At 37.9% G+C, this 26985-nt stretch overlaps 1 protein-coding gene across 15 annotated transcripts; it reads left to right on the top strand.

Moving 5' to 3' along the window:
- Positions 1-1155: 1155 nt before the first annotated feature.
- Positions 1156-26785, top strand: C9orf72 (C9orf72-SMCR8 complex subunit). 15 transcript variants are annotated; one of them, XM_065549688.1, is made up of 13 exons: positions 1767-1919; positions 3952-4042; positions 6899-7385; positions 7921-8000; positions 10875-10934; positions 11926-12021; positions 12717-12781; positions 15356-15428; positions 20340-20456; positions 22175-22410; positions 22966-23023; positions 23933-24042; positions 24138-26785. In XM_065549688.1, exons 4-13 carry the CDS (start codon positions 7992-7994, stop codon positions 24322-24324), a joined length of 1011 nt encoding a protein of 336 aa, XP_065405760.1. In that variant the 5' UTR covers positions 1767-1919; positions 3952-4042; positions 6899-7385; positions 7921-7991; the 3' UTR covers positions 24325-26785. The 15 variants fall into 15 exon arrangements, 14 of the variants coding, with proteins under 14 accessions (XP_065405763.1, XP_065405755.1, XP_042706304.1 ...); XM_065549691.1 differs by lacking the exons at positions 1767-1919; positions 3952-4042 and adding an exon at positions 1156-1296; XM_065549687.1 differs by lacking the exon at positions 3952-4042 and having other exon boundaries at positions 1738-1919.
- The last annotated feature ends 200 nt before the right edge of the window (positions 26786-26985 follow it).

Below are 26985 nucleotides of genomic sequence, written 5' to 3'. Positions count from 1 at the left end.
ATAGAGCTGAGGTCCCCTAACTTTTTCCTCCAATACCATACCCTCTTTACCGCTCTGCTGCTTCACTAAGGCTGCATGCTGCTAGGTTCAAATTTCCTATTACGCTTCTAACCTATAGAGCTTACTGTTTGGCTCATACATCAGAGGTAGGGTTTACCCAATCTACTTTTGCTGTCCAAAAGGAGTGAAATATAAACAGTAAACTGCATAAATAATGAACAAATAAATATATCATCCTTTCAATTTTAATCATTTAGTATGTTAGTAACTAGCATAACGAATTTAAAATAAATAAATAAATTAAATATATGGTCAAATTTAGTCTTGATGTAAGGATTGCACTGTAGTCAAAATTGCTGAGCCTGTTCATGTTAGCTTTGAGTTTAATGCGTGATTTTTAGCCTGACAATTTAAATGTCAACAGCTTTTATCACTACAAGCTAGTTTTGCGATTTGTTCCACTGTTCAAAGAACAGTTGTACACATTTTTGAATGATTTTTAAATTGAAATTTTACCTTTTACAAAACAATAGCATAATCCAATAAATGTACATAATTGATATAAAATAAAAATGTATATAGGCTTTTCTAAGTGATATTTTGTAAAAAATAAAAACCATGTCAACTACTAAAAACAAATTTTAAAAGGGCTATATTGTAACAAAAGCACAGTAAGCGTGTGTTTAGAGATTTGCTTCTTGCCATGGTATGGCAAAAAGTTGCATAACAGCGTAGTGTATTAAATCTTTATGAAACTGGAATTATATTCTTTAATTTTAAAGGAATTTTGAGAGGAAGGATGATTTTGTGCTTACAGCAGTGGCCTAGGACACAGGAGACTGAAATTCAGTTCCATGCTTTTGCCTTAAATTTCCTTTGTGCACATTGGCAAGTCACTTAAGCCAGGACCCCACAAAGAATTTGACTAAATGTCCAGACTCCTGGGCAGTTTTTAGCAATAGAGCTGTAACCTCTCTGTGTCTCATTTGTAAAATGGGACCGTTTGTCTTGTCTGGTCAGACTGTAAGATCTTCAGGCCAGGGAGTGCATCATAGTGTTGCCAAATAGGGTGATGAGGTGTCCGGTTTTCCCTATTGCCAACTCTTGTAACATTTGGTGTGCCTTTTTTGTTTGTTTTTCTTTTTTACAGATTCAGCTGCTGGAGTTATGTGATTACAAGGGACTATCATCTTGTACTTGAAAAGAAAGTATCTATCCTTCATGGTTATGGATGCTTGGAGTCCCTTAATCTTGACAGGTCAAAACGGAGACATCAAATAAAAAATTGTTTTTAAGGTAATTATGAGTTTTGAATGCTTGGGATTGCCTCTGTTGTTGTATTTGTGTCACAGTAGGGCATAAAGACCTAAAACAAGTTCCTTGTGTGAGGTGCTGCATAGGATTACATTGGATTTTCATTTTAGAAAAAGAAAAAGGCACAGAGAGAAAAGCTTGAAAATGTGACCTGACCCCTAAAGCCAAAATCCAGGAGGCAAGTAAAAAGTACCCGTTCTTTTTAGTGAATTATGAGCTAACATGCTTTTACGGTGGGCAGGGGCTGGAAGTTATGGGGTTGCAAAAATCAGTGCTACAAAGTAACCTCCTCCTTCCCCGCCATGACCCTGCAGCCACAGCCGCCTCCGTACACGTATATTGCCACTGGCTAGTGCCAGCAGCAGCAGCACGCTCACGTGCACGGACTGGCTTCTCTCCCCGCCTCGCGCGCCTGCGCGTGTGAGAGCGGGGGCAACCCGCGCGCCACGGCTGCCAGTGCGGGGGCGCCAGCGAGACAGACGGGGGGGCGGAGGCGCATGCGCGAGGGGATTTGTCTGAGGCCGACGGCGAGCGTGGCTTGTTTGTCCGTACAGTGTGGCGGTTCCGGCGCGCGGCGGGCGGCTGCGGGGAGTGCGGCTGCGCAGGTGAGCCTGGGGGCTGGGCGGGCGAATAACTGGGGCGAGTCTCCCCCGCAGCGGTTGAGGGGGACGTTGTGGCCGTTGCCGTCAGGGCCAGATGGAGCCTCCTAGCGGGCGGGGCCTGGAGCCAGGCGGCTCATCGCGCAGCTGGGGCTGCAGCCGCGAGCAGGGGGGGAGAGGCCGTATACGGGGAGGTGGGGGTGGCTGTGTGGGCTCGGTGGACCAAGCCCTCGAGTGGGGCACGGGAGACCAGGGATCTGTCCCTGCCACTAGCCTGGTGGGTGACCTTGTGCACCTCACGTCAGCCGCCCGTGCCTCAGTTTCTCCACCTGAGAAGTAGGGATTGTGATCGTGGCCTCCTTTGCAAAGTGCATCGAGCTCTAGAGGTGAAGTGCGCCACACAAGAGGTGGGTGGTGGTATTAGTGGGGGCATGGCTCTGGTGCCCACCTGTGGCTATTACCCACCGCCCCAGTGCAGTGAGTAGCCGCCTTCTCCAGTAAAGTGTGTCATTGCTTTTGGTAGCTTATGTTTTCATGTGTCTGTGGTTTTGAGCCTGGGGTACGGAGGGATCTGTCTCACAGGCTGTGCAGTAACAACTTTCACACCTCTTCCTCCTTTTGTGCTGTGGTGCCTTTCTTCTCCTTGTTGGGTAAGCGTTTGCTTGAGCTTTGCAGATTTCACTCCAGTCAAAATAACCTGTTGGAATGGAGAGGCTGGATAACTCAGTAGCATTGCTCCTTTAAAAAATAAATAAACTGGTTTTTAGTTAAATCTAAATTCTATTTAATTTAAAGTTTAAATTTGAAATTGACAACCTATGTTAAGGCCTAAGCTAGTTACAATCTATTAAAATTTTAAATTAAATACAAAAAATAATATTAAGCAGTATGTGTTTGCTGCTGTGCTTTAAAGAAAGTCAAACCACAGAACTGGCAAAAGTCACTCGCCAGTTTTTTGACAGCATTAGCCTCTTCTGCTGGTACAGAGAGAGACTATTTTCTTCATTTCAGTTCATTCAAGTAGTTCAATGACTAGTTTATTAAGAACCCAATTGTGAGTTGAAGAAGCAAAAAAACTTGTTTTCCAGTCTATGAATAAAAATTGGGTATAAGGATGAGATCTAATAGTTCTAAAATCTTGGAGGACATGATGAACAGAAACAATCAATTCAGTTCACCAACAGCAGCTAATAATTCTTTGTTTAATAAATGTTAGTTTTAAATGCAAAACATGTTTTGATAAACTTTTTTTCTTATGTATCTGGTACACTTAAAATGCACAAAAACAGCATTTAAAAAAATTAATGTATTTGAATTTCCATACAAGTAGAGAATTTAATCAAGTAAAAAATGCATCATACACCATTTTCTAACAAAATAATGTATAAAAGACTATGAATAAATGTAAGTTATGTTAAATAACTTAAAATGTGTATAAATACAGCGTATCCTGGTTAACATTAAGAAACACCAAGTTCAGTGCAAAGGTTATATTTAGTTTTTAATCAACGTGGCTTAATAGTTACCAGCCAGTGAGACTAAACAGTTATTTTCCTAAAGAAAGAACATACAAACGCAAAACCGAATTAAGTTTGACTATTTAAAGAATTATTAAAATCGGTGATTTAAATTGCTTTTATTTAAGTCAGTACGCTCTTTTAGAAAATGAAGAGATTGAGGCTATGAGAAAAGAGGAGATTTTTTGGGAAAACTAGAGGGAGAGCTTGAAAGGCAAAGTGCACACAACACAGGAAAAGGGAGTGGAATGGAGAGATGGAATTACTATTGTAGAATAAATAAAAATAGACAGTGGAATACAGAGAGGAAGAGACTCCCAGATACAGATAGAGGCCTGGTCTACACTAGAAAATTAAATTGGCTTAACTGTGTCAATCGGGTTGCGGATTTTTCACATGCCGTCTTAGGGAGAAGGATTATCTACACCAGTGGGAGAATCCCTCCCTTTGGCGTAGGTAGTGTACACTGAATTACTCCTGTGCATCCATGTCCCACTTCAGATTTTTTTGCTTCCCCGCAGAAAAATGACTTTCTGACAGGGAAGCCACAAGAGCCGTCATGCGACTCTCCCCAGCAGTATGTTTCGGGGGCCCAGGGCAGCCGGCAGAGAGGTAAATCACTGTGGAGCAGGAGGAGGGGTGGGGGAAGACCTGGCTGGTGGCTCCTACTCTGCACCGGGCTCAGCTGCTAGGGCTGGGGAGGACGGAACTTCCTCTTCCCTTGCACAGCATCTGGGGCCGGGTCAGATCTACCCCCAGATTTTTCCCCCCTGACTGAAGGAAGCTGTGCAATCTCGCCCCACTCCCACTTCCTGCACCCATGACTCCTCAGCTCTAAGAGGGACAGATTCCCCCCCTGTACCGGGAGCTGCTCCCCCATTCACCCAACTCCTGTGCATCCAGACCCCTTCATACGCAGACCCTCCTGCCAAGCGTCACCCCCCACACTCAGAAACCCCACCCATGAGCCCCACTCCTCCTGCACCTGGACCACCCAGACAAGTCACCCGCACCCAGATTCCCCACCCCACCAAGTCCCAACAGCTGCATCTGGACCCCCCCCACATACCCATACCCCCCTGCCAAGCTCTGTACCCTTCCCCGCTGAGCCCAAATCACCTTCACCTGGACACCCCTGCAGAGTCCCATTACCGTTATACCCAGAACCCCCCAGCAAGCCCCTGTGCATCCAGATCCCCCCTGCACCTGGATTCCGCACTGAGCTGCCCGCATCCAGATTGCCCCATGCAGAACCCTCTCACCCCACACCTCAGTCCCTCCACACTTGGATCCTGCCTTGTTGAGCCTCCCTGCCCACACCTGGTGTACCTGGCACAGAGGGGCATGGCCCTGGGGTGTTTCTGGGGCAGGCCCAGTCCTTATGCTGTGACAGGGTTGGGTGCAGCCCCACTGCTGAGTTTATGCCTCGTGGGGAGCTTCACAATGATCTCCTACCTCTGTGCAGCCAGTGGCCTGTGCTCCCCAATGCCATGCTGGAGCTTCCAAATTTATTTGATAAATAAAATTTGCACAATTTCAAAATATTGTGTGCAGAATTTTTAAATTTTTTTGGTTCAGAATTTTTAATTTTTTGGTACAGAATGCCCTCAGGAGTAACTGAAGGACTACAGCGGTGCAGCTACAGCGGTGCTGCTGTAGCATTTCAAGTGTAAACAAACATTGGGTAGGGGGAAGAGACAAACACTTGGGATAAGTTCAAAATATGTTTAATATACAGCTTAATGCAAAAATATTACAACTAGAGCTGGTCAAAAACCTTTTTTTGTGAAAAGGTGTCTTTTTTTTCAGCCAGGTGTAATGATAATAAGCCACCCAAATGTTATGTTTTAAATAAAATGGATCTGATTGTAGATGGTAGGATGAAGGAGAAAAACATTCTGAAATTTGCATAAGTCACTAAAACCAGAAAGCACTAGAGCTGTTTGAAAAAGAGTCAGTAGTCAGCACCCGGATAACTCAGGGTCTTGTGCTTTAAGAATGAAAAAAATTCAATAGAAATTTAATAAATGCCTAGGGTTGGTACTGTCAATATTCTATTAGTACTGCTAATATCCTGCTATCTTGAATTCTTCTCCATTGTGACAGGTTTCAGGATGGTAGCCATGTTAGTCTGTATCAGCAAAAATATCTGTTTCCCCTCAATCCCAATTCAAGTTCTGTGGCAAGCAACCTTAAACTTCAGAGTCTTTAGTTTTCTCTTTGGAATATGCTGGTGTCTTTCTTGCAGACTCTATGCGGAATGTTGCAGTTGAATATATGCTTTATCTCTTGCACACCTCAAATGTATATGTAGTTCAACTATGAACAAGTCTGTATTTCCTAAAATTATTTACATTTTGAGAAATGTACAGTTTGACACTTGGGGGTGAGGCAATAGTGTCTCGCCAGTATCTATTCTAAGAAGTGCATCTGTCGTTACGCTATGTATTCTGTCTTAAGAATTTGAACTTGTTAAGTGAATGTTTCTCTTCTTTTAAGTTCCAGTCATGCTCTAAAAACTACAAAGACTCATAGATCTGCTTGCATGGTTCTCAGTGCAGGAACGGAAAATACTTAAGCAAATGTGCTATTTTTTAAGTGTATAAGCACTTATAATATTTTTTGCAGAGATGAATAAAACAATCTGACTTTTGTGGAAGAAATTTCTTCAGCAGTACATTATAAACAGCACTAGCAATTGATGCTCATGTGCAGAAATTGCAGGATGTAGATAACTATGTAACTGGTTCAAGAGAGATGCTTTAGTGGTTGAGTGTTAGGTTTCTGCTCAGAAAGGACCTTTCTTTCTTATATGGGGAAGATGTGGCTGCTCACTAAATCAATGGTGATTTTAACTTCATTATTCTTTTGTTTGTGTGTGGGGCCGGTAGACGACGTATACCAAGATCATACCAAGTCTATCCGTTAATAATAGTATGTGGTATCTGTATTTATTAAATAGAATTTATAAATTGTCTGTTGTCATGGTATCTAGATATCATTTACAAATTAACACAAAATGGTCAAGATTTACAGCTTTCTAATGAGAAATCAACACTGTAAATTAAGTGTCTGGCACATAAACTTGATTTGAGTTTCATGAAAATATTCAAGATATATGTAATGTCTCAAAATTAGCTGTAGCTTCATATTTGATGTATACTAATTGGTTTTAGTGTATTCATATAGGGAATTGAAAGAGCCTTAATCAACAATTAGGTCTTTAAATTCAAACACAGGGTTTATTTTATTATCCCACTCGGATGTAACAGACTTGTGCACACAACTATACTTAAGTCAAAAGTGCGCTTGCAGACTTCATCCATACACGGAGATTAGAATAGAATCCCAAATGCGTAAGGTAGAAATCAAAACTTGTCTGTCATCTGTTTAGTGAAGAAGAAAAGGGGCAAACAAATAACCAGTGCTAATCCCACTCTTTTCTCTTTTAAAACTCTTTTTTTCTAGGTGATGGAAAAAATCTCTATGATGTGACAGTTAAGAAGCAGTCATGTCAGCTCTCTGTCCACCTCCTTCTCCTGCGGTTGCCAAGACAGAGATCTCCTTGAATGGGGACTCACCATTACTAGCTGCTACTTTTGCCTACTGGGACAATATTCTTGGACCTAGAGTCAGACACATCTGGGCCCCAAAGACAGAACAGATGCTTCTCAGTGATGGAGAAATAACTTTTCTTGCAAATCACACATTGAATGGGGAAATACTTAGGAATGCAGAGAGTGGAGCAATAGATGTGAAGTTTTTTGTCTTGGCAGAAAAAGGAGTAATTATTGTGTCATTAATCTTTGATGGAAACTGGAATGGGGACAGAAGTACATATGGACTATCAATTATACTTCCACAAAGTGAACTTGGCTTCTATCTTCCTCTTCACAGAGTGTGTGTTGATAGGTTAACGCATATTATAAGGAAAGGAAGAATATGGATGCATAAGGTAGGTTTGTTCTTTATTGCGACCAAATGTTAAAAACCTGTAAGACCTTTAATCATTATATAGAAAATAGGTATATGTTTTGTAAAGGCAACAGTCTCCCTGAATCACATTATATAACAATCCAAGAAACAAACTTGATCTTAGATCTATAAATAAAATCTCTACCTCAATTCAACTGCTGGAGTTGTATGTTAAAAATTGATCCTAATGCTACCAAATTCACGGCTTGCACCTGAACGCATGCAACTCCTATCAGGGCTAGTAACGACTTGCCTGAGGTCCCCTACAGTTCTATTCAGTTGATGCTAGCATCCTATGGAAACATTTTTTACCTCCCCATGCTTATGATAAAAATTGTGTTGCTTTTATTTTTATAAAATAAAACACTGGGGGCACAAAAAACCCTGTGTAATTTCCCTATGCTGCACTGAAGCACCAGCTAAGAAAATGTATATGAGCCTTTAAAGGTACTTGGATCTGTACGTCCTCAACACCTTTTGGAAAGATGCTGTCGGTGTGTTTGATCCCAAAACAGGAAAAGCTGAGTAAGCTGAATCCCTATACAGAGTATTAACATCCTGCACGTAGGGTTTTTGAGACATATTGATGACTAACGTAAGTACTTAAAATGACAAGAAAATATGAACTTTTAGACTAAAACAGGAACATTGCATAAAAGTAACAGAACCAAGGGAAATGAAAAAAACACACTTTCATAACAGAAAGCAAGGATTCAAGACACAAGTTCCCACTTAGTGCAAGAACAGTTCATTTGGAATCCCAAAGGCAATTTTATTAATCAAATTGTGTTCAAGGATTACATAACTCAGTTCTGGTCTTGCTGTAAAAGCTTCTTTGCAGACTGAATGTGTTTTAGAAAAAAGAAAAAGCTGCTTTATCTTTATACAGTAAAAGTTGTTTCAGTATAATTCTGTTGTGCAAGAGAATCCCAATGCTTCATAGCTAATAAGCATCTTACAATTTTGCTTGAAAAAGTGGTAAGCTTTGATGTTGTTTTAAAGTGTCTGTCTGATGGGGGTGGGGAAGGAAATTCTAGTTTTATCTTGTGTACTAGGACTTAGACAATAAAAAATATATATATATTATAAAAGAGCACCTCTTAAAAGTTATTTGATTCTATTTTTGAGGTAGGAGACTCAAGTAATTTATCTCCTAATTCCCATTTTGTCAGAGTACTCAATTTATTGATTCCATAGGATAACCCTGTGGAAACTTGTCTTCCAGCATGTCTAGTATTGATATTTTTGTCATACTTTACAAAGGAAGAATAGGTATTTAAACTCTCATTTTCTCTAGATGAGGGCAATGTCACAAATATTTCATTCCCAGTCCTATCTCCTAAAACTCAAATATTTTGTTTAGCAGTTAATTCTGTAACAACCGTAGGTTAGTTATGTTTATCATGATCTTGTGCTTGTGGACAGATCTTTTCATCATTTTGTGTTGTTCTACGCTTTGACCTTTTTAGAGGCAAAATGATCAAACTCAACATGACACTTCATTTTTGGAAGCAGTCATTTATTTGTTTCCTGATGTATGGATTTAAAGATTTTCATGATGAAATCCTGGAGTTGTAGCTGCACTGGAACTTGCAGAAAATGTTCTGTCAACCCCAAAAAACTAGTTGAGAGATCTTTGACTTTATTTATTTGTTTTCCCACCAGCTGTTCTTAGAACAGACAGGCTGTCAGTGGCAGAGTGCTACGCTCTGAAAGAAAGTTATTTATCTGTGTTTTTTCTTGAGCAGTTATGAGCCCTTCTACATAAGTTATCTCTATCCCAGCTCAGTTCTTGCCCGCAATAGAGACACCTCAGTGATAGATGCTCTAAAAATGTAGATTACAAATATAGCATTTTAGATACCAGTGTCTGACAGTTTCTGGGCATAATAATATAAAATTTAAATATTATTAAAATGGGAAAATGTGTAATACTGTGTCTCTTGGAACAAAGGCAGATTTCTACATCAGTTATCAATGAACCCAACATGCCAGGTTAAAATGGAAAACAAATGTCTTGAAGTCTTGCCTTAATTGATGCCACCAGTGTGTGTTGGCATTCCTACCAGATACCACGTCTTCCAGGTTTTCAAGAGTTCTGTCATAGGATGATCAGCAGTTCAAACCAGATTGTATTAGGAGGGAGAAACTCGCTACAAATTTGAAATGGCATCCTGCATTGGCATATCCACTTAGATTCAGATGTATGCAGAGCAGTGTTTAGAATGCTGGACATAGGCAGACAAGCAACTGTTTAGAAGTCATTCCAAATAGGTCTAGAATCTTGTTTAGCTTTTACAAAGCTAGATATTTGAAGTTTTATGTCTTTGTTCAATAATTCCTAGCAGCTGTATTTCAAAAGAGAAAAGGGATTCTAGTAATTTGTTCAGTTTCAACTACATGAAGACTGAAATTTTTTTAAAACCAAGAATCTTGTTTGTCAAGGAAGTTATTTCTCATTGGAGCCCAAGTCAAGGAGGGGAAGTGCCTTTAAGGAATCTATATAGCACCAATGTTGTTTTTCACAGACACTTGTTTCAGATTCATTTAGGTTTTATCATTGGCAGGAGGAAATCTACTCTAACTTGTTTCTTCCTCATCTATTCTGAGGAGGTATGTAAGCTTTCTGTTCTGCAGTTGATCAGCCTTGAGTAGCTCAGTCACAGGAGATTAATGAGTAAACCTGCGAAAGATGTGGCAACACTTCAGCTTCTATAAGAAGACATCTCTGGAGCGTGCAAAATATTCATTGCCTATAATGTTGTTTTGACTATGCCATTCATTAGGGCCAAGTTTTCATAGCATATTATGCTAATTGTTGTAAATGATTACGTTCATCATCATTCACTACTGAGGTTCTGATGACTTGATGCTACCAGAGTTCTCGCTGAATTTTTGGTATGACCTCTTGTGTATCCTGTGGTGAAGTACCTTGACGTTTCCATGGATGTCTGCAATATTTAGTTCTAGAACAGTTAATGTATTGAAGATCTGCCAGTATCTCAAGATATGGAACAAATCCCCTTCCCAAAAGCAAATAAGTTTCCTCTTCCTGAAGATTGCATTTTTCCCTTGTTTTGTTAAGCTGGAACAACTTACTCCTTTTGCAGTGAAAACAATAAGTAAAAAATCAGCATAGCTGAATTTAGCATCTTTATTTCCCCTGAGACCGATCCATCTGGTATTTTTGTGATCAGAGAGTGAAGGATATTTTTGTTTTATTTCAGCTTCCCTCCTCCTTCCCCCCCCCCCAAGTTAGAGGTTTATGGGGAGGGCGGGTGATGGGGGGGTAGTATTTGCCACAGAATAGCTCTATAAAGGAAAATGCCTTGAACATCAAAATGTGAATCAAAGAAGTGTGACTCTACAGGGAAGAACATTTACCAGTTGACTGATGGGTGCATAATTGTATAGCCAAATACTGGCGCTTTTATAACTTTTGTGAAAATTAACTGCTTCTCTTGCTCAGGAGAGGCAAGAACATTTCCAGAAGATTGTCTTGGAAAGCACGGAGAGAATGGAGGATCAGGTAAGAGTGACTGACTGATGCATATGGCATACCATCAGAAAGCTATTACTGGAACTGGTGACTGTAGAAGTCGGTACTGCTGTTTATTTTTGGGATCCAGGAAGATATTTTTGGACTAGCAGAGTGAGCTGCCATGCACAGGAGGCAGTCTTTGTGAAGATAAGATGGTGGAAGCTATGACCAAATTGAAGGAAATTATATCCCGTCGCTTTATGGGTAAAGTGGAAATCTGTGAAGAATATTACCTTTCAGAAATGGGGAGGCCACTTACTCGAACATGATGTTCTCCAAAGGTAGCAGCTTCCTTACATTTATACTCTTCTACCCTTGTTTACTCATGGGTAGGTTTTTGCTAGATCATTAGTCAGCTGGATCAGAGAACTGATGCTTGGTAACTATTATCTTGTAACTGTCCAAGAGAGAAGTCATTCTAGACTTCATGGCTGAGATTACAAAGAGAATTTGGTTTCTGAAACAATACATGTGAAAGCACAACCCTAGAGCTTGTTGCAAAGTATAAGATCAGAGAAATCATCATTTGATTCCGATGCTAATCTAGCTAATGAGCCTCTATCTGTTTGTCTCCTTGTCTCCAAAACGTGTACTTTTAGAAATATAATACTGCTAATTACATCTAATACACTATGATACAGTCACCTACCTCTAGATCTACCCTGTCCAAGTCAAGCCAAATTGATTGGGTATTTAGAATAAAAGCCTTGAAACTAATTATAAACATTCTTGTTACTGGGTCAGCTGCTTATTTCCAGTTGGCTCTTTTTGATGAGCAAAACCGAAAAACATATGTAGATATGAAAAACATATGTATCCATTTCCTGCCCCCTTCTAGTCTTGTGGTCTTGCCGCCCTCCCCACCAAAAAATAAAAAACCTAAAATTATTCTGTCGTTAGTGTTAAAAATTTCTGTTACTAGTAGCTTTCTATACTGCATGCTATGCTTTTATTTCACAACATGTTATTTATTGCACAGGGCCAAAGCATCATTCCAATGCTGACGGGAGAAGTTATTCCTGTAATGGAACTTCTTTCATCTATGAAATCACACAGTGTTCCAGAAGAAATAAATGTAAGTCCTTATGTTTGTTGCATTTTGAAAAGGAAGCAACTATGCCACTCTTATTAATGCTGCCTTTGGTAAAATAAATCATTGATACCATAAGTCATTATGCTCTTTAACTGTTTGGCACAGGAAACTCTCCTAAATGGTATTTTTGCTAATAGCAGTTTCTCATAAATATCTGAGCAGTAGCAATAATTTTTCATCAACACTTAGCAAAATTGGCTGTCAACTGGCTGGCTTTTTAAAAAGGGAAAGGAAAGGATGTCATCAAATAAAATTAATATTAGGGGAAAGAGTTTTAATGGTGGGATCTATTAGAATGTGGAATAATCCTTCCCTGGACAGGAGAGGAAACACCATCACTTGGGCCAGTTTAAAATATTTTGATTGAAGCACTAAAAATATACTCTTGGGAACGATATCAGTGGTGGTTGAGCTGGGGGGAAATGGATTAGATGATATAATTACTCTTTTCTCTCAATATCTGTTGACCTCCTTCAGAGGTTAATGGTTTAAAACAGGAAGAGCTGTATTTTTGTGAGTCTTAAACATGCTTGATTCCTCACAATTGTGAAACTGAGATTGTCTAGGATTCACTTAAGCTATCACCACATATCCTTAAAAATCCAAAATAAAATGTTTTTAATGTGGCTTGTTACACCACGTCATCTAACCCTTCTTTCTGTTCCTTTGCACTCCAGATAAGTGACACAGTGTTAAATGATGATGACATTGGGGACAGTTGCCATGAAGGTTTTCTCCTCAAGTACGGTCTTGTTCTCTGTTTTATGCTGTTGTGAAACCACTTGAAAAGTAAATGATGCCAGTGTCTCGTAATTGGTTGTTTTTAGGCTTGGAAGGATTAGATTTTTATTGGTAAATGTTGATTTCTCCAGATATGCACAAAGCAACAAAAAAATCTGTCTATCAATGATAATCAAAGTTACAGATAGGCAAGTAAGAAAAATGCTGCTTCAGAGCTTGCAAGCATTTGATTTGATATTTGCTTTGTATATTTTGACATGAAATGTTGACAATTTGTGTTTTACCAGTTACAAAGCTTTAACTTTTTGAATCTCAATATCTTTTGTCGTTAAATAATTGTCTGAAACCCCTCTCCCCATAATTTCCCACCAATGTGAAAATGTATACATCCGTATATGTCAAAATAATTTTTTAAAAATCCAATTCTTCAAAGTCTAGTTGTATTGGTGGTTAAGAGTTAATTTGGGGTGAGGAGACGTTAGCGCTCGTATTGCTTCTTTATATGTCTGCCTAAGCGATAAAAGTATTCAGGGGGGACATAGACAAAGGGTTTTGAGTTTCTTAACACAGTAAGTCAGGTAGTGGTTATGTCATAGGAAGTTTAGGAAAAGTCATGGGTTAAAGTCACAGATAAAGAATGACAAATCTATAAATGTCATGCACATTCTTCTGTACTCAGAATGTTTAATTCTTCCATTTTCTTTAACATAAAAATATTTTAACCATTGGTAAATCAGTACACAAATGTCTCTTGTGTTAGGAAATCACATAAAACACTCCCATCTTTAATGGGGGCGGTTAGTGATCTTCTATCATTCCTCAAAACATCTCTGTGTAATTACCTGGTGAATTTAGATAGTCCCTAGCTCATAGAACCGTCACTGTGTTGTACAGCACCAAACACCCACTACACAAATCAAATAGTGACTATGTTCATATACCTAGCAGTTTCATAGCATTTAGTGTTCATAAAGCACTTTGTTGCAAGGATTTATTTAGGTTTTCAATCCTGAGGCAAGTTAGCTTTTAGAAAAATATAAGAATGGCCATACTGGGTCAGACAAAGATCCATCTAGCCCGGTGTCTTGTCTTCCGATAGTGGCCAATGCCAGGTGCCTCAGAGGGAATGAACAGAACAGGTAATCACCAAGTGATCCATCCCCTGTCACCCCTTCCCAGTTTCTGGCAAACAGAGGCTTGGGACATCATCCCTGCCCATCCTGGCTAATAGCCATTGATGGACCTATCCTCCATGAATTTATCTAGTTTTTTTTAACCCTGTTATAGTCTTGGCCTGCACAACATCCTCTGGCAAAGAGTTCCACAGCTTGACTGTGCGTTGTGTGAAGAAATACTTCCTTTTGTTTGTTTTAAACCTGATGCCTATTAATTTCATTTGGTGACCCCTAGTTCTTGTGTTATGAGAAGGAGTAAATAATACTTACTTTCTCCACACGGGTCATGATTTTATACAGCACAATTTTACATTGAGTGCATATCACTACAGGGTTTATTGTAGGTGAATTGCTTTCCACCAAGACACATCAAAAGAAATTGGTCCTGTGTTAATGCAGCATTCTATTAGTATGGCTCTGATACAACAAATAACAGGACCTCGCTCTTTTGTTTTTGATTAAGATATAGGTACAGAGAATAGCACTTGGTCACTGTATATTCTAATTACTAAATAGCTGCATTATAACTGATTCAGTAAACCAACATGGTGTATGCACCAGAGCTACACATTGCAAATAGCCTGTTCAGCTGAGCATCTTGTGCTGCACTACTCACAGTTATGCCCTTGAGGAATAGGGGAGCTTCCTGGCTTTTGCCAGATTAAAATTTTAAACTTATCATGGCTTCAGTATATATTTTGATTTTTTTTTTGTTCATTGAATAAAAATTGGTCTTGACAAAGTGACTATAATAATTCTGACCATGTAAATTAAGAACAGTCATGCGTCCTTGTGGAACTCCAAAATGCAACTGCAGAAGTATATTCATACATACAAAGAACTCTTCAGTGTTGTGTACTACCTTAGATCCTGAAGTGGTGTTGGGTTTTTTTGTTGTTGTTTTTTTGAACTGAGATATGTGGTAGCAGATGCTTGTGGGATCAAAGCCCTGATGTGTTTAGTAATTGAAAGAAGCAAGACTCAGAACCTTACTGTAGTGCCTATGTTCTTTTACCAATGAAAGCTATTTAATCACAGTATAATTCAAGTTCCCTTAATTTGAAGGTATAGTTTTACTTTTGCTTATCTTAAATAAATTACCTTATACTCTTAGACACTAAACCCATAATTAAGTTATCCTTCCAATAAATTAATTCAGTTCAGCCAGGATGGCTTCATAGTAATATTTAAAAAACCAGATTCCTATTTCTTAATTGAATCGTACTAAAATCTAGACGTTATGAAAATCCAAAGGTTTAGTAATGTAAGTAAAGAAAAGTCTGTTTGAAGCCTGCTTCTTTTTGTTTTGTTTTTCATTTCTGCATATAGAATTATGTTGAAGCACCTGTTTTGGAGTAGTCTGTTTTATTTATTAATCTGTATTTCATTTTAATTTGCAGTGCCATAAGTTCACACCTGCAGACTTGTGGTTGCTCTGTGGTTATAGGTAGCAGTGCAGAGAAAGTAAATAAGGTAAATGCATTTTATAATTCTCAAAATTGGATTCTGATTATTGTATTTGGACTGTCAGCAGATTATCTGCAGTAATGTAAAAGTGGCAATTAATGAGAAGTAAAATATTATTCAGTTAAATGTTATATTTCCCAGAAATATATTTGATGTGGCGGGAGCAGCACTGTATTGCTGTTGAACTTTTTTATTTGTATGATTGGTTGGCAATTGAGTATGAAAAATAATTTATCATTTGTATTCTGACAATTCTTAGCAACTAATTAATTGTATTGTGCATATGAAATTGTGAAAATGAGGCTATAGTTTTAGGATTAGATTTTTTTTTTTATTAGCCATATGCATAAACTGATGGCATCTGGATTAACATTTAGCTCTTCAGCTATTGCAATGGATATTATCTAAATAAACAAATCTATGCATAATTTTATCATATTGAATACCCAACTGCAGAGTAAAACTTGCTGTGCTTCTGGATCACAAATTGCCTTTACACAATATCTAACGAGCACCAAACTATTATGAGTCACTCGTGCATATATAAGATGCAAATTTTCTAGGTCCCCACCCTCAGTTCTTTGATTTCTCCTTGCACTTCTGTTCTGTGCTGCAGTTTCTCCATGATCCTTATAGCCTTAGTCATAAATAAATGACACATTTTAAATAATTTAATGTAAAAAATAAAACAGGACTAACTGAATTATGTTAGTGACTTGGTCAGTAAACTCAGTTAGGTTCTGGGTTTCAGTTGAGACATGAAAGATCCAAAGTGCAGGTGCAAACTTATAAAATTTGAGTCCTGCAATAGCAAGATATCTGTTGGTAGATTGGCATGTTTGGTGTCTGTAGAACTAACTTATCAAAAGGATGCTTGCTTTATCCTACCTACACCTTCACGATCAGAAAGTATAGGAAGCATTGGCTGAATGCCTTCTTAATGGAAGAGGACTAAGGCGGAAGGCCAGGAATATCAGGATAATGCTCTTTATGCTTTCTCTCTGAAGACAGCCTTCTCAGTGGTGCTACCATTAATCAGAAGAATAACTGGTTGCAGACTCCTATGGCAAACTACCTTCTCCCCACACCTACCACTTTTTGAAAAAAAGACAGGTGCAAAGGAACGGAGGGAGGGTTGGGGCGGTACCATCTCATGTAGCCGGGGAGGGTCTACGGCCATGAGGCGCCAATACCACCTCTCTACAAATACTGCTAGGCACATTTATCCAGTTTGGGTGGGCTGGGCTCATGCACACCTAAATGGAATACATGTCTGCACCACATCTAGAAGAACCATAGTTACAGTAAGTAACTGTTTCTTCCTAAGCCTACTAACTTGTCAGGTGATTATACAGCTACAGGGTGGATAAAATCCATGATTTAAAAAAAAAAATCGGATTTGTTTTATTTCAATTGGATTTTTTTTTTGATAAAATGCTTTTGAGGAAGAAACCTATCTAAAGATAGTTTTAATTAAGATACATTATAGGTCAAAGATATCTCATCATGGAATAGGAATTATAAATTCTAATTCTATAGTATGAGACAATATATTCATGTAATGTTTAAGAAAGGTTTTGTAAATGAGTTCCAATAGTTCATGGATTAAGGACTCAATCTTACGGGGTTCAGAGGCTTCTGTATAGATTTAGGTTAATTTTTCTATCTACCCAATGGGACTCAGTGCTCAGTCTCGAAGATACCATCAGAGATGCTTAGTTTTGCAGTTCTCAAACTGGATTTGTGTCTCTAGAGGTAACATGCTTGTTAACAGCAAAAATGTTATTACATAAATAAATAATATATAGAGGTGAGAAATAACAGACCTCAACTCTGTTGTCCCGCTGCAAATTTGTGTACACAGAGTCAATCCCTTACCTCTCTCTAAAAGTGTAAAGTTTCAAAAAGTTCAATGAATAGAAGATTGTTGGGGGCGTAATAGATCCAGACAAGGAGAAGAAGTCTGGAGATAAATATGAGAAGCAAGGGACATATGCTTGTTTTTTTAAAAATATTATATGTTTGCTGTTGAAGAAAAAAAATCCAGAATACTTAACGTTGTTGTTTTAGTTAAATAAAATAATTTAAATGTTTGGTGATGGTCTCCTTCTAATACAGCATGGCAAGAAAATCCTCCAAATATTAATGATTAACCTGTTGAATTGGAGCTAGTTCATCTCCCAGTGACTTCATAAATATCTGCTTCAGTTACCTTTGGTAAATTAAATAACCAAACACTCATTCATTTTCTGATATAGCTGTAAAACTAAAAAAGTTTTCAAACTAAATCACTGTTTAAAAATGTATAGTGTGTACCTTCTAAAAATGAAACCTACATCTGAGATATCTGAGTTGTGAAAAATGTGTATTAAGGTTATAACAACCAACAAGAATGCACTTTTATGTAGAAAACCGTGATTAAATCGAGTCTTCCTGACTAATGATTTAAATCAAAACCACCCTGCATATCTACATATTTAAAAGAATAATACTTTTAGAAAACCTGTTCAGCTGTGTTTGGGAAAATGAAATGGAGGAAGCCCTTTTAACTCTGAGGCTTTCTGAATGGATTTGTATGTACAAATTGGTTACAGTTCTGCAGATGTGCCAGTTTTAAATGTATTGAGAGTCCCTATTAGAAAGGTTATTGGCATGATGATGTGGCAGGGTTGGTCCCAGTATATTAGAGAGGGAACGGGGGTGAGGTAATATCATTTATTGGACCAACTTCTGTTGGTGAAAGAGACAAGCTTTTGAGCCACACAAAGGCATCCAGACCTGAAGGAGAACTTTGTGTAGCTCGAAAGCTTGTCATGTTCACCAACAGAAGTTGATCCAATAAAAGATATTAATTTACTCGCCTTGTGTCTCTATTAGAAAGGTGTCTCTTAAAATAGCAGGTTGATGCTGGGAGTTGAATTCACACTTTCACAAAACATTATTCTTACATTCATCTGGGATATATCAGATGCTTGGGTCAGAAGGACTGTCCTTTGATTCCTATTTAATTAAGCCATTCTTCAGTCCACCCCCTGTAGTGTGAATACTGCTAGTTAATCTCCTACAGTGAGAATTGCAGAGGCAACTCATGATGGAGAAAATAAAGCTATCTTTATCAGTAAATTGAATTTTCCAGATGAATTGCCTCTCTGTCCTTCGGCCAAAAGGGGGGCCTTTAATATGCACCTATAAGTCAGAGAGGAGCTGAGAAGGACTTTGTAGTAACATGTAGTCCTAGAACATTTAGGTGTGAGGCAGATGTGCCATTAATGACTGCAACCTGCACCACTGCTATTAGAGCCAGGGTTGTCTTTTGTCGGTCTGTACAGCACCCAGCACAATAGGGTTTCAGTCTGTATTGGGGCCTCTGGGTTCGACAGTAATGTAAATACTTACTACTACTACTACTACTACTACTACTACTACTACTGTTTGTCTCATGAAACTATGGCATGACACTGCAGTGTGGCTCTATAGAACTCCATTTATATGTAAGAAACCCATATGCAGTCTTTTTGTTTAATTATGCTTCGAATTAATGGTACGCCTCTTATTGAGTTCCAGTTTATTTTACAAGATTGAACTTTCCTTCATTGTAAGACTTCTTTTTAGTTCTGGGAGTCAGTCTCTTAAGTGGGTGTGTATAATACTCACTAATAATTAATATAATATGCTTACAACAAGAGGACATGGTTATAGTAAGCTTTGGGGCTGGTAGAGTCATCTTATTAGTTTGTACAGTGCCTAGCACAATAGGGTCCTGCTCCGTGACTGGGAGTCCTAGGCACTATTAAATAATAATCTATATGTAAATTGTTCAGATAAAATATGTATGTATTCTAAACACGATACTTAAAATAACTAATTAGTAAAGAGCTGTTGCTCTTCTTTTTTTGCGCTTAATACTTAGAGCATCTCTGATCAGATCAATGAGAAGTAGATTAAAGAGAGGAAAAAATAAAATGATTGAGCTCTCAGACAAAAGCTGCTGAATACTTGGGTTGTAGAAGCAGGAGAATGTACGTATATCATGAAATGTGCATTATTGTGGCAAAAGAAGTCTAAATTAGTGGAAAAAATTATGGGCATCTTAATTGCATGCTGTGCATACAGTTTTTTTTTTTTTTTTTTTTTTTTTAAGAAAAGAAGCAGGTTAAGAGCATATTGTGTAACAACTACAGCAGCGCTTCTAAATACTCTCTCCTCGAACTATGTTTCTGTTAATGGTGCAGCTAGATGGAGTGCTTAAAATAAACATATACTTATGCCTTCAGGAAGTCTGCTTTAGTGGTTTTTTTTTAGTCTTTCTGAAAATGCAAAACCACCTATCACTGCATCATTAAAGCAGGTTTTTGCATTTTCTGACGTAAGTATTAGTGTCAAAGTTCCTACAGCAAAAGCATCTTTTGAGCAAGACATTTGCTGAACAACTCAAATCATTGATTTCCTACTCTATTTCATTGTGTCATTCAACTGCTCATTATCTATTTCCACTGAATGTTTCCTTGCAGCATGGACCATGCTTTTTCTCATCTTCTGAGTAAGAGCATTTAGAACACTTATTAAAGCATATCATAAAAATTATACTGGATGTACAACATGGCCAAAGCTGATGTTGCCGTGGTAACCTAAACTTCTGTGTTTCTTGACTCTAAACAATTAAACTATGCCACCTTAGATGTTCTGTGTTATTTTCATTTAATATGTAGTCTTGAGGAGTGTAGTTTAATTTTAATACCTCCTACTTTTAGATGTCAGTATGTAACTATTTGACATTATTGTAGCATTCTTTTTTCTAATGTGTGGTGAACTTCTTGGATAATCACTTATTTGAAATCTGTACTGTATTATGTTCTAAGATCAAAACTTTCTTTACTATACATCTGCCTATTTTTTACAAAGCTTTTTGTATTGCAGATAGTGAGGACACTGTGTCTGTTTCTTACTCCATCAGAACGGAAGTGTTCCAGACTCTGTAGAAATGAATCTTCCTTCAAATATGAATCAGGACTCTTTGTTCAAGGATTGCTTAAGGTAAGGCAATTTTATTGTGATTTTTTTATTTTTTTTTCCAAATTCTTTTCTCCAGTATCCAGAAACCTACAATTTCTTAATATAATCATCTTAACTTGAAAATACCTAAATATATTGTTGTCTTAAGAAGTTTTTCCTCTTCACTTGTTGATTTCTGATGCCAATATTATAACCATGACTTCTCTCCTATTTGTCTGTATCCATCTGTTGCGTCTTGTCTTATACTTAGAGCGTGAGCATTGTGGGGCAGGGACTATCCTTTTTTCTTTGATGTTTGTACAGTTCATAGCACAATGAGGTCCTAGTCTATGACTGGAGCTCCTAGGTGCTATTGTAATACAAGTAATACATTATTACCTATATTCCATGGCTTAAAGCTGTTTCTATGGATGCAAAAAATTCAAGATAATTTTTCCTCTGTACTGTCCGTTCCCTTTAGGAATAGTTTTTGTCATTGTTCCTTCACTTTGGGAATAAATCTATAGATTTGCTACTTTTGGGGGATCCTAGACACATACAGGCAAGAGTTTAAGATTTGCATATGCTAGCTAAATCCGACTCAGAGAAAAGAATGTTAGTCTCCAGCACTCCAGCATACTATGAAAAATAGTTTCAAAATATTTACGAAGGGCTGTAGGAGTGGATGGTGCTTCATAGGTAAATAATATTACAAGGCCCCTGTTCCAAGGAGCTTTCAGACTAAATTTGACAGATGATGATAAACTATAGCTAAATGATATGAAGTTGAGGGACAGATTGTGGAACCTGTGCTGGCCAACACATTCGGAAGATGAAGCCAATGTTCTGTCCCTGCCTGCCCACTCTGACTTCTGTTGGAGAGGAGTAGGGACCTGAGGGAGCCACATTTTTACATTTAACTTTTATTGTATTTACCTAGCAGTACCAATATCGTTGGGGGTGGGGGGGGGGACACAATGCCTTTTATCAAAACCAAATAAAAGCTCAATCTGTTTGCTTCCTAACTAGGTAGACTAAGTAGTTCTTTGTTCTCAGTAGCAAGTGTGCACTTGGGTGGAGGGTTCCTAACTTCAAATGCTGATTATGTACGCTACCTACTTACATGTTGAGAGAATTTCTAAAGCTTTTCTACAAGGAGTGAAGATAAATGATGTTCTCAGCACTGAAAATATTTTTAAGAAAAAAAACTTGTGCATGCTCAAACTTCTCAAATTCAGAAGGCTAAAGTTAAATGCTGTCATGCTTCCTACATGATAAATATTGTATAATGCTCTATGGTATTCTCTCCTGACCTCTGATCAATTCACTTGGTAGGGTATTTGCTCATTTAAAGCTGCATTCATGGCTGTAACGTTGCTGATCTCCTTTCGCATACGGCTTTGTAACTCACTTTAATATCAAGCATCATGCAGCATGAGAACGGTGTGCCATTTGGTGCGAGGGAGTTGCTGGAAAGGTGTTACCAGCAACAAGACTGTCATGAAACAATGCAGTGATGTGCACATCACTATTTTCCAACACCCCCTCCAAAAATTGATATTTTATGTGTATACTGTTACTTTAAACAACCACCCTGTTTTACAACAGGGTTTAACTACAATTATAAACACACACACCTCAAAAATGAAATGCATTTAAACACGTTGTTTTAAACTTAAGACTGGTGCTTTAATGTTGTTTCAAATACCGGTATTCTTTTGTAACTGGGAGACTTCTCTAACTCTTTTTTGCTGTAACAGGATGCAACTGGAAGCTTTGTGTTGCCCTTCCGTCAAGTAATGTATGCTCCATATCCTACTACGCATATAGATGTGGATGTCAACACAGTGAAGCAGATGCCCCCTTGCCATGAACATATCTATAACCAACGGCGATACATGAGGTCCGAGCTGGCAGCATTTTGGAGAGCCAATTCAGATGAAGAGATGGCTCAAGATATCACTATCCATACAGATGAAAGCTTCACTCCTGATTTGTATGTACTATCCTTATACTATCAAAATTATACTGCTTAGGACAACATAACAGTGTAGTTGCATTTTGTCAGACCTTTTCTTATAAAATACAGTTCTGTTTTATTCAGCAAATGCTTTCCTCAATCAGGATAAACAGCCTCTGTTTTCTTCTTGGGGAATGGGTTATAGGAGGTTAAAACCACTTCAGAAGTAGTACCTGTTGCCCAGTATTTCATTAGCACTCCATCCCAATGAAATTCCTGATAACATTTCATCCAATCTGATATGATTGAATAATAATAAATAAGTATGCTATATAGCTAAGTACATTTACAGCTGACACTGGCTTACCTGGTTATTGTTAAGTGCATCTGGGCTGAAAAAGTTCGGTTTCATATTCTATAGTAACTTTTTTAAAATAAAGCCCATATCATAATTCACTAAAACTGACTTTTTAAAATTTGTTTTAAATTCTGTCAGACCCTTAACTACAATGCTATTACCAGGCACCAATATAATATATTTAGTGCCTCCTTATCACATTATGTCATGCTTTCTTTGTTGTCTCTTCACAGGAATGTTTTTCAAGATGTCCTGCATCGTGATACATTAGTAAAAGCCTTCCTGGAGCAGGTAATAGCTGTTCTTTCAGAATGAGCAAAAGATGAAAAACAATTCTCTACTCTCATTTAACAAATATTTTAACACAAATAGATCCTTCCCTGCATTATTTGAAAACACAACAATAGTAGTACACGAGAGAGTCCTCTGAACACGTGCAGAAATGTAATGACCTGCTAATTACAGGTTCCTGTAAAATATCTGTCATTCTATGACTATAATAATCAAAAAGTAATATAATACTGAGTATGTACAGTGCCAATATGCCATTCTTGTTGAGCTGTGGTCTTTTCCTGGAAAGTACTTTACTGGAGGGACTGCATCCAGGAATGACTATTGGAGGTGAAAATATGTGTGTGTGGGGGGGAGAGGGGGGTAGAATCCCAGGTGCACTCAGGCTAGGACAGTACCTTTCAGCATGGGATTGTTACCCAACCACGTGTAGGATTAGAAATTGGTGTCGGTTTAAAATGTCTGGCTGTGTAATAGAGACAAAGTGGGACCAACACCGCTACAACGACACTGCCTATGTAACCGTGTAATAGAAATAGATGGCCGTTAAACACTGCAAGCTTAATTTGCAGTACTATGTAACACTGAAAATACTAGACACAGTTATGAAGAACAAGGCACACCCCCTATTGCTGTATAATACTGCTTGAACTTGCAGCATTGTATAATCACTCAAGTCTGATCCATTTCAAGTAATGTAAAAAAAAGAGCAAAAACATGATTTGTCTTAATAGAATGGCAGAACAGCTTATCACATCTGTCCAAAATGTATCCTTTCATGATTATACATTTGCTTTAGCACAATTAGGAACTGCTACATATATGTTAGTTCAGTGTTTTAGTTTTCCACATTCCTGGAATGAAACTTGAGTTGCATGTAATTTAGTTTTCTGCTGTAATTTTTAACAGGTCTTTCATTTGAAACCTGGCTTGTCTCTGAGGAGTACTTTCCTTGCCCAGTTTCTGCTAGTCCTTCATAGAAAAGCCTTAACTCTTATAAAGTACATAGAGGATGATACGTAAGTAAAAAGATAATAGAAGGGAGGGGGTGGGGATTTCTTGTTCACTAGGAAATCTTTCTATGTTGTAACAATTTTTCTCTTTACTCTTGCAGGCAGAAAGGAAAAAAGCCTTTTAAGTCTCTCCGTAGCTTAAAAATAGACCTTGACTTAACAGCAGAGGGCGATCTTAACATAATAATGGCTTTAGCTGAGAAGATCAAACCTGGTCTACATTCCTTTATCTTTGGGAGACCCTTCTACACTAGTGTACAAGAACGTGATGTACTAATGACATTTTAAAGATCCAGTATGCTGCTGAAAGAAAGCTAATAATGTAAACACCATTTTTCCCTTTTTTGATAAGCACAGTCTTGCACTCGAATGCAGTGACTGAAAGCAAGTTACACTACAATCCAGTCGAAATGGGGAGGGAGTATTCGAGGGAAAGTCACTTCAGTTAGGGAAGCACACTTCAAAAGAGCCTTTTTTTGTTGTTTACAGTGAAAGTAAATATTTCAGTAGTTTTTATGATATTTTGGGTTTGTTGTGTAAACTTTGCCACAGTTCTGGCTTAAACTGATTTAAAGGGAGGCTTTTGTATTGGCTCTTTAGAGAGATCATACAGCTTCCCCACCATTTCTCTTCAATTTTGTGTCCCTCCTTATCCTGTTATCAGTATTTCCCAGTGTTGTCATGGAAAACCATACTTTTTGTCCTCTCCATTATGGAGGGCACTGCCTTTTGTGAAACAGAAACTGGAAGGACAGTTTTAACTCTTTTTGTTTTTGTTCTGTCTTCTTTCCTATGTGTGGGGCTGGTGTGAAAAACACCTTCTCTGCTCCCCATCCCATTCCAACTTCACCAGAAGCTTTTTTGCTACTTTTTAATATCCTTTTAAATGCATCATATAAAGAAACTAAAGATGAAGGAATACTGTACAGCGTTATCCTTGGGAGCCAGAGTGCTGCCTTTTAGTGGATTGTAAAGCCAAACTGATCTGAAGAATGCTGCTTTTAAAACGGGGTCATTATTTAAGCTGTTTTGCGTGTGTAAGTGCCAACCAGGATTTTCTGTCACTGACTATGTTGAACCATCATGCATTTCAGTGCTTAATGACCCAACGTAATAGAGCTCTTTCAGAAAACAAAACAGGAAAATTAGGTTTTACACTTGCCCAGCCATTGCCAACCTTTCTTTTTATAATCTGCTCCTATTTTTTTAATGAATAAAAACAAAGGCCACATTAAAACACTAGACCACCTGTGCCTCTGTTCTTTTTGGAAATAACCCCTGGAATATAGCCAAACTTCAAGATAGACACTTTCTTTTCATTTTACCTTTGTCATATGTTCAGCATAACTTCATTCAGGAATCAATGTGGCTGTTAGCTAATAGGAATAACAGTGTTGATGGCAAAACAAACTCTGGTTCAGTGAGATGCTAATCTCCCTCCTCCACACCAACACACTCACCTCTCAGTCCACTTGTTTTGCTTTGCATACAGAAGATAAAGAACAGCAGGAAATCGGGAAATGTACTTTACCTGCTTTCACAGCATTTCTTACTTGAATAATCTGAGTTGTTGGATGTAGTTTTCAGATTCCCCAGAAGCTTTTCAGGTTTTGCCAATGTGCTACATGGTGTACTATGCTAAGTGATGCATCTGCATTGTGTGCTGCTATCTGTCTTCTCCCCTTTCCTCTACTTCTGTAAATGTAGTGTATTAATGATATTCCATGATTAGGGATTCCTTGCCAAAGAACTATGTTGGTAACTGGGAGTCTAGGCAAAGCCATTGTTGCTTTACTACTTAAGCCCTTGTTATAACTTTTTTTTATAGGATGGGTTTGCTCTGTGAACTACTCATTTTCAAACTCAGTTTCATTAGTTGAGACATAAGACACAACACTTCAGAATAATAGATTTTTCTAAAATATCCTCTCTTCTGACCTTAAAAGGGATACTGTCAAATAGCTAATGTCCAAAATGTGATTGTCATTTTCTTATAGGAAAATGTATTTTACAATCTAAATATTTAGGACTTCTAATAGGAAAAAAAGGAAGGTATGCCATTGTGTACTTAATACATATGTGCAGTTACTACAATTTCATATGAAAATAAGATCATACATGTGAATGACCATTACTTACTGTGTGCATGCATAGTTACCTTATTACGTGCATAATTACTCTCACAAATTAAAGTTTCTTTTTAAAAAAAAATTTTTTTCAAGTCAATCTTAAAAATAAAAACATAATACTTTTGTAGAGTCCCTGCAAAATGTCTCATGCTGTTGGGCTTCCTTCTGCCAGCGTCTCATCAGGAAAACTATTGTTAGAATTATGCTGACTTAACCCAGTGATACAGAGATCATTTTAATGTATCACCAATTTATCATTATATATGTTTAATCAGTTTGCTTATTAAAAAAAGGCATAATTCATAAACTATTTTTACTGCTTGGCTTCTCAGATGGCATTAAGGACTAAAAGTAGATGACATTACATTTCTGAAATGGAAGTAAGGTGCTAAAGTTCAATTGACTTTAGACCCAGTGCTGGAATTAATTATTGTAGCATGATAAAGCTTTGAAAACTTAATACTGACACTACTAACAGCAAAGCTCCATTGTTTACTGAAAACATTTTTGTGCATTTTCACTTTGAAACAGTTAACTGCTGGAACTCATTCAAATGCTAGTTTTGTTGCACTATTGTCATGGATGCGGACTGTACAGTGAATAAATTATTAATGCATTTGCATGCTGTGCTGTAAATTTTATTACGTGGTATAAGGGAGGCCTTTTAGTAAACTGCGTGTGGATTTTGTTTGTCCTTCTGGAGCTTCTGCTGAAGAACTATACTTCTGTGTTCAAGGTGGAGTGAATTATGTAATCATTTGCCCTTTTAAAAATGGGGAAAGACCCTTTTTCACAAAAGAAAAATATTATTTTTACTCTT

The sequence above is a fragment of the Chrysemys picta genome, chromosome 6 (assembly GCF_011386835.1).
Source record: "Chrysemys picta bellii isolate R12L10 chromosome 6, ASM1138683v2, whole genome shotgun sequence".
NCBI lineage: Eukaryota > Metazoa > Chordata > Testudines > Emydidae > Chrysemys > Chrysemys picta.
The sequence above is the reverse complement of the archived record's forward strand: the minus strand, read 5'-3'. Positions and strand labels throughout refer to the sequence as shown.

Bases quoted from the DNA above. Each gene is read 5' to 3' on its own strand.
- C9orf72 (XM_065549683.1), top strand. From the start codon at position 6,942: ATGTCAGCTCTCTGTCCACCTCCTTCTCCTGCGGTTGCCAAGACAGAG. The intron at 12,782-15,355 runs GTACGGTCTTGT...TTTAATTTGCAG, and splicing joins CATGAAGGTTTTCTCCTCAA to TGCCATAAGTTCACACCTGC. The intron at 20,457-22,174 runs GTAAGGCAATTT...TTGCTGTAACAG, and splicing joins TTGTTCAAGGATTGCTTAAG to GATGCAACTGGAAGCTTTGT.